Genomic DNA, 6,170 nt, shown 5'->3' on the forward strand with positions numbered 1-6,170 from the left:
AAATGATTATACATTTCATGCCCAAGATAATTATTTTTTCTTATATTTATATAGTCTTGTTTCACTAATGCATAATGATTTCTCATAATTAAAAATTTTAAATAAATGCTTTGCTTTAGTTTATCTTTTTGGGCATACTTACTTTAGGAGACTTATCAAAATCCTCTATAAAAAATAATTTCCTCTGGAGTTATTTCATGGTTCAATTTTTTTCTTTTATTAATTTTATGCCATCTGTCTTACCATTAGATTTATTCAGGTGTTAGAATTTTAGTTTGTGGGCTTCTTTCGTTTTGGAGGGTTGAAAATTGCTTTTTCTTCATTTCCTTCCTCTTCCTGTGTACCTCCTAAATATCTAACAGGGTCTTCTTCCTTGGGTCCCCTCCATTTTTGCTAGCTGGGACCCTCGAAGAGCAAGTGTGGTCTCGAAAAAAAATACCAGTAATGTGGCTGGTCTGTTTTAGCCCAATCTCTGAAAGAAAAACCCCCCTAAGACATTTATAACCATAGATTTGGCTTCACTTGTGTTTGGAGCTTGAATTACAATACTGGTATGCGCTGGAAACATCCGTGTTGAGAAATTAACACTAAAATTAACATTAAGGGGTGGTAATACTCCTGGGATTTTTAGAAGTAAATATAAGACACTCTGGAGGGATAAATGTTGGATTTTTTTCACTAAAGCATTGGTGAAGATGAACTTACAATTGAACATTTAAAAACAGACTCCACTATGAGAGACTGCAAATAGAACAAATGCTGATTAGACCATAAAGAATTTCAGATAATATAATTATCTTAGGAAGACTATATTATTGTATATTTAAAATTATTTAGTTTAATTAAATTGAGGAATCCAAACATAAGAAAAATATAGTCCCTCAGTAAAGAGCAGGAAGATTCTCTTAGCCTGTTTGGGCTACTCTAACACAGTACCTTAGACGAGTTAACAAAAATGTCAGAAATACACTCCTAGTTCTAGAGGCTAGGAAGTCCAAGATCAAGGTGCCAGTAGAGGCTGGGCGCAGTGGCTCACGCCTGTAATCCCAGCACTTTGGGAGGCCGAGGCGGGCGGATCACCTGAGGTCAGGAGTTTGAGACCAGCCTGGCCAACACAGTGAAACCCTGTCTCTACTAAAAAATACAAAAATTAGCTGGGCATGGTGGCAGGTGCCTTAATCCTAGCTACTTGGGAGGCAGAGGCAGGAGAATCGTTTGAAACTGGCAGGCGGAGGTTGCAGTGAGTCGAGATCCAGCCATTGCACTCAAGCCTGGGGGACAAAAGCGAGACTTCTCTCGAAAAAAAAGTGCCCAGTAGATTTGGTGTCTGGTAAGAGCTAGCTTTCAGCCCCATACACAGCACCTGCTAGCTGTGTCCTCACTTGTTGGAAGGAGCGAACAAGCTTCCTTGGGGCCTCTTTTATAAGGGCACTAATCCCATTCATGAGGGCTGGGCTCTCATGACCTAATCACCTAAAGGCTCCACCCCTTAATACTATCACTTTGAGGATTAGGTTTCAACACCTGAATTGGGAACAGGGGCACAAACATTCAGACCATAGCAAAAATTTTTATAATTAACTAGAACTTCTGGAAGTTGAAAAAAAATCTGTGAATAGAAATTAAAATTCAACTGATGGTTTAAAAAACAGAATAGATACAGGTAATGAAGGAGTTAGTAACTGGAAGATAGGTCTAAGGAAAAACATGATAGAAAATGTGACAGAGAAGTTAAGAGGCATGAAGTCAAATGTATATGAAAAGGAGTTCCAGAAGAAAAGAATATGAGAAAACAATATGCAAATCAATTCCAGCTGTGAACTTTCTATAATTATTCAAAGCCAGGAATCATCATATCTGGGAAATAAGACAATTATCAAGCAGCAACAATGAAAAGAAATTTATACCTAGACACAGCATAGTTTAGTAGAGGAACAAAGACAAAGGAAAGTGTAAAGCACATGTCTCAGGAATGGTAACAGTAAGTACAAGCTGCACTTACTGGTCCACCCAAATATATGGTCTCCAGTTTTAGTGGGGTCCTCCGTGATGACTGGCAATCCGAAGCCTGGTCCACTTCCTTCCCAGTGTATCAGTGTCTTGCTCTGATGCCCAGGCTGGAGTGCAGTGGCATGATCATAGCTCATTACAACCGTATACTCCTGGGCTCAAGCAATCCTCCTGCATCAGCCTCCTAAGTAGCTCTCCCAGCACTTTGAGAGGCTGAGGAGGGAAGATTGTTTGGACACAGGAGTTTATGACCAGCTTGGGCAACACAGTGAGACCTCCTAACTGCTAAAAATCAAAAACCTGGGCATGGTGGTGCTCGCCTGTAGTCCCCACCTGTCACCACTTTGTTAACCTCCATTGCTTTCTTGACCCACTGTACATTGGCTCCTGCTGTGTGGCACTCCTCTGAAATATTCTTTCAACAGTCATCTATTACTTTGAAATTGACAAGTCAAATAATCATTTCTCAGTCCTCATCTATTTGGCTACTCCCTTGGCTTCCACGATACACATCTTCTTGGCTCTTACCAGCTCCTTCTCAATCGCCTCCACTTGCCACTTTTTTTGTTTTGTTTTGTTTTGAGATGGAATCTCGCTCTGTCTCCCAGGCTGGAGTGCAGTGGTGCGATTTCGGTTCACTGCAACTTCCGCCTCCTGTGTTCAAGTGATTCTCCTGCCTCAGCCTCCTGAGTAGCTGGAACTACAAGTGTGCACCGCCATGCCTAATTTTTTGTATTTTTAGTAGAGAGGGGGTTTTGCCATGTTGGCCAGGCTGGTCTCAAACTCCTGACCTCACACTTGCTACTTAAATATTAGGTTGGTGCAGTTACTTTTAGGTTTAATTTAGGTTGGTGCAGATTCTTATTGATCTATTCCCTTTCCTTTCTAAAAATATCAATGTTGCAGTCTTAGACACAGTTTTAATTCCTGGTTCTATGAATCAGTAGTGGTGACACCTTCAACCCATTTTTGTAACCTCTCTGAGCCTCAGCTTCTTATGATTTGGTGATAATGTCTACCTCAAAATGTTGTTAGTATTAAGTGAAATATGGTATAAGTGCCCTAGGATAGTGATGGGCATATAGTAAGGGCCCGATGTATGGCAATTTTTTTTTTTTTTTAATTCTCTTCCTCTCCTCGTAAACATTAGATGATGGAAGTTAATAAATATAATAAAGGGTGTTTAACACAATGTACAACTCAACAGAAGATGGATTCTCCCAACATTAGTTGTTTATCATGCTTAGAAAAACCTGGGTGAAAATGCAACTTTTATATTGCTCAACTGGGAATGGAGAAAAGAGAAATGAGTTTTTACATGTATTCTTCAGTGCTTTCATATCATAATGCTGATTTTTAGTGCTTATTATTTCAGAAATTTTGAAGAATCTGAAGATGAGTTGAGAGATGAAGTAGTAGAATCCTTAAAAAAACTTGCTACTTTCAAAGAGGAAGAAAAAACAGGAGAGGCCTCCAGTGCCTCTAAGGACTCTGGAAAGTCAAGTGAAAGACAGGGGATAAGTATGCAGACATCTGAAGAATTAAGTGAAGGCTTGGAGAATATTTCTACTACATCTAATGACCACATTTGTATTACAGATGAAGACCAAGGAACATCAACAACTAGTCAAAATATACAAGTGTGATTATTGTACTTTTTCTTAAGTAATAAGTTAGTGTCTAGTGTCTATTACCTATAGTATTTATTTGGGTACAAGTCATAAATGCTCATTTACTGTAAGGGTTTTCTAGTAATCTCAAGGATTTATTTTTCTTTCAATTTAGGAAGTAGAACTAACTTTTGAATATAGACATTAATATTTTTACTTTAAAGTTTCTATTAAGAAATCTTAGGCTGGGCAATCCCATCACTTTGGGAGGCGAAGGTGGGCAGATCATGAGGTCAGGAGTTTGAGACCAGCCCAACTAACATGGTGAAACTCTGTCTCTACTAAAAATACAAAATTAGCCGGGCGTGGTGGCGCGTGCCTGTAATCCCAGTTACTTGGGAGGCTGAGGCAAGAGAATCACTTGAACCCAGGAGATGGAAGTTGCAAGTGAGCCGAGATTGCGCCATTGCACTCCAGCCTGGGCAACAAGAGCAAAACTCTGTCTCTAAATAAATAAATAAATAAATAAATAAATAAATAAATAAATTTCAGCTAATGTATGTGGTAGGCAGAGTAATGTGGCTCAACACTTCCTCTAAAACATGTCCCGTCCTAATCCCCAGTTTGTGAATACAGCAAAGGAGAATTAAGGTTGCAAGTGAAATTGTTTGCTCATCAGCTGACCTTAAAATAGGGAGGTTATCTTGGTTTATCCACGTGGGTGCAGTGTAATCAGAAGGGTCCTTACAAGTGGAAGAGGAAGGCAAAAGAGAAAACCAGAGATATGGCAGCATGAAAAGGACTCAGCCTGATGTTGCTGGCTTTGAAGATGGAGGACAAGTCTACAAACTAAGAATTCAGACAGCCTCTGGAATCTGGAAAAGGCGAAGAAATGGATCTTCCCTAGAGCCTCCAGAAGGAATACAGCCCTGCGAACATGTTAATTTTAGCCTAGTGATATCAGTTTCACACTTCTGACCTGCAAAACTGTTAAGATAATAAATTTGTGTTAACTAAGTTTGTGATAATTTGTTAGGACAGCAATAGAAAACAAATACAATATACAGGTTCATTCATTTAACATAATCTGCTATTTTATAAAACTGTGATTTTGAAATTTCTTGTATTGAATACACTTTTTTGAAGCTGATGTTGACACAGGAATAAGGCAATTGAGCAAGAAGAATAAGGCATGGTGTGTTAATTATGCACTAAATGACCATGACCATTTTGTCTTACTGGATTGGTTTCTAATAGTTTCAAGTGTATAGGTTAAGGGCAGGGACTATATCTGGTCTTTATATCTTACAATGATCTTTTCATATACAGTTATTAGCACAGTGCCAGAAATCTTTCTTGAATTAATAAATGCTAAAACATTTCCTCATTAGGACTGTAAGCTGTTTGGTGTAGGAAAACTAACTTTTTTTTAATTGATCATAACAATTCCAACGTTGAACATGGCCTGGAGCTTAACAGATGTTTATTTAAATATTAAGGAGTATGTCTGGGCTTAGGAAGGAGAGGGTGGTTATATTTCAGGGTGGTAGAATTCTGCCTGAAATATGTGCTCTACAATAAAAGTAAAATGTCTCACTGATACACTGTTAAACTGAGAAAACAAAGATGAGGTAAGGTTTGTCAGATGATTTCTAAGGTCTGTTTACTATTTACATTTCATATAATTTTCATTAAATGTGGAGAATGCACGTCGTAGGAGTCACCTGAGCTATGTTCAGTTTTTTGTGACTGTTTCCTGATGTCTGACTGTTCTTTCAACTTGATGTAGAGTTACAGTCTACTCTTTTAGGGAGAATGCTGTTTGTTCACATCATGAGGCTGTATTTAAAATGTTCTCACTATTGTGTTAGTTTCCAGCTGACACATGGCCTGAGAGATTGGAGTATCATTAATTCTCCAACTGTTTTGGTGCTCAGGGTGTGCATATGTTTATTTACTGTCAGGACTAGTTCAGACATACTAAAACTGCTAGTGACTTCATGTAATCCTTTTTCTGAACAGTATTTGAAAGCAAGGGAAATGAAACATGATCCCTAAAAACTTCAAACATCCAAACAAGTCAATTAAGTGCAAAAAAAAAAAAAAAAAAAAATGTTTAAGGTTGGTAAATGAACAGGCCAGGTGTGGTGGCTCACGCCTGTAATCTCAACACTTTGAGAGGCTGAGGCAGGAGGATCGCTTGAGCCCAGGAGTTCAAGACCAGCCTGGGCAAGATAGGGAAACACCCATCTTCAACTGCCCCTCACCAAAAAAAAAAAAAAAAGCTGGTGTGTTGGTGTCCACCTCTGGTCCCAGCTATTCAGGAGGCTGAGGTGGGAGAATCACTTTAGCTTCACCCTGGGAGGTTGAGGCTAGTAAGCCATAATCCGTGATCGTATCACTGCACTCCACCTTGAGTGACAGAGTAAGACCCTGTCTCAAAAAAAAAAAAAAAAAAAAAAAAAAAAAAAAAAAAAAAAAATGGTTAAGCATGTCAGGTTACTGGGTTTGCTCCCATGACAAGATGCTTGGCTAAAGTCTATTTTAGGT

At 38.7% G+C, this 6,170-nt stretch overlaps 1 protein-coding gene across 1 annotated transcript in view; it reads left to right on the top strand.

Annotated features, from left to right (window-relative positions):
- NEK5 (NIMA related kinase 5) overlaps nucleotides 1-3,656 on the top strand; it is a 100,122-nt gene extending 96,466 nt beyond the window's left edge. The window contains exon 22 of the mRNA XM_030922027.1: nucleotides 3,386-3,656. Within this exon, the coding sequence (XP_030777887.1) occupies nucleotides 3,386-3,656 (271 nt within the window). The remainder of the gene's footprint in view (nucleotides 1-3,385) is intronic.
- The last annotated feature ends 2,514 nt before the right edge of the window (nucleotides 3,657-6,170 follow it).

Source organism: Rhinopithecus roxellana, chromosome 18 (genome assembly GCF_007565055.1).
Source record: "Rhinopithecus roxellana isolate Shanxi Qingling chromosome 18, ASM756505v1, whole genome shotgun sequence".
Lineage (NCBI taxonomy): Eukaryota > Metazoa > Chordata > Mammalia > Primates > Cercopithecidae > Rhinopithecus > Rhinopithecus roxellana.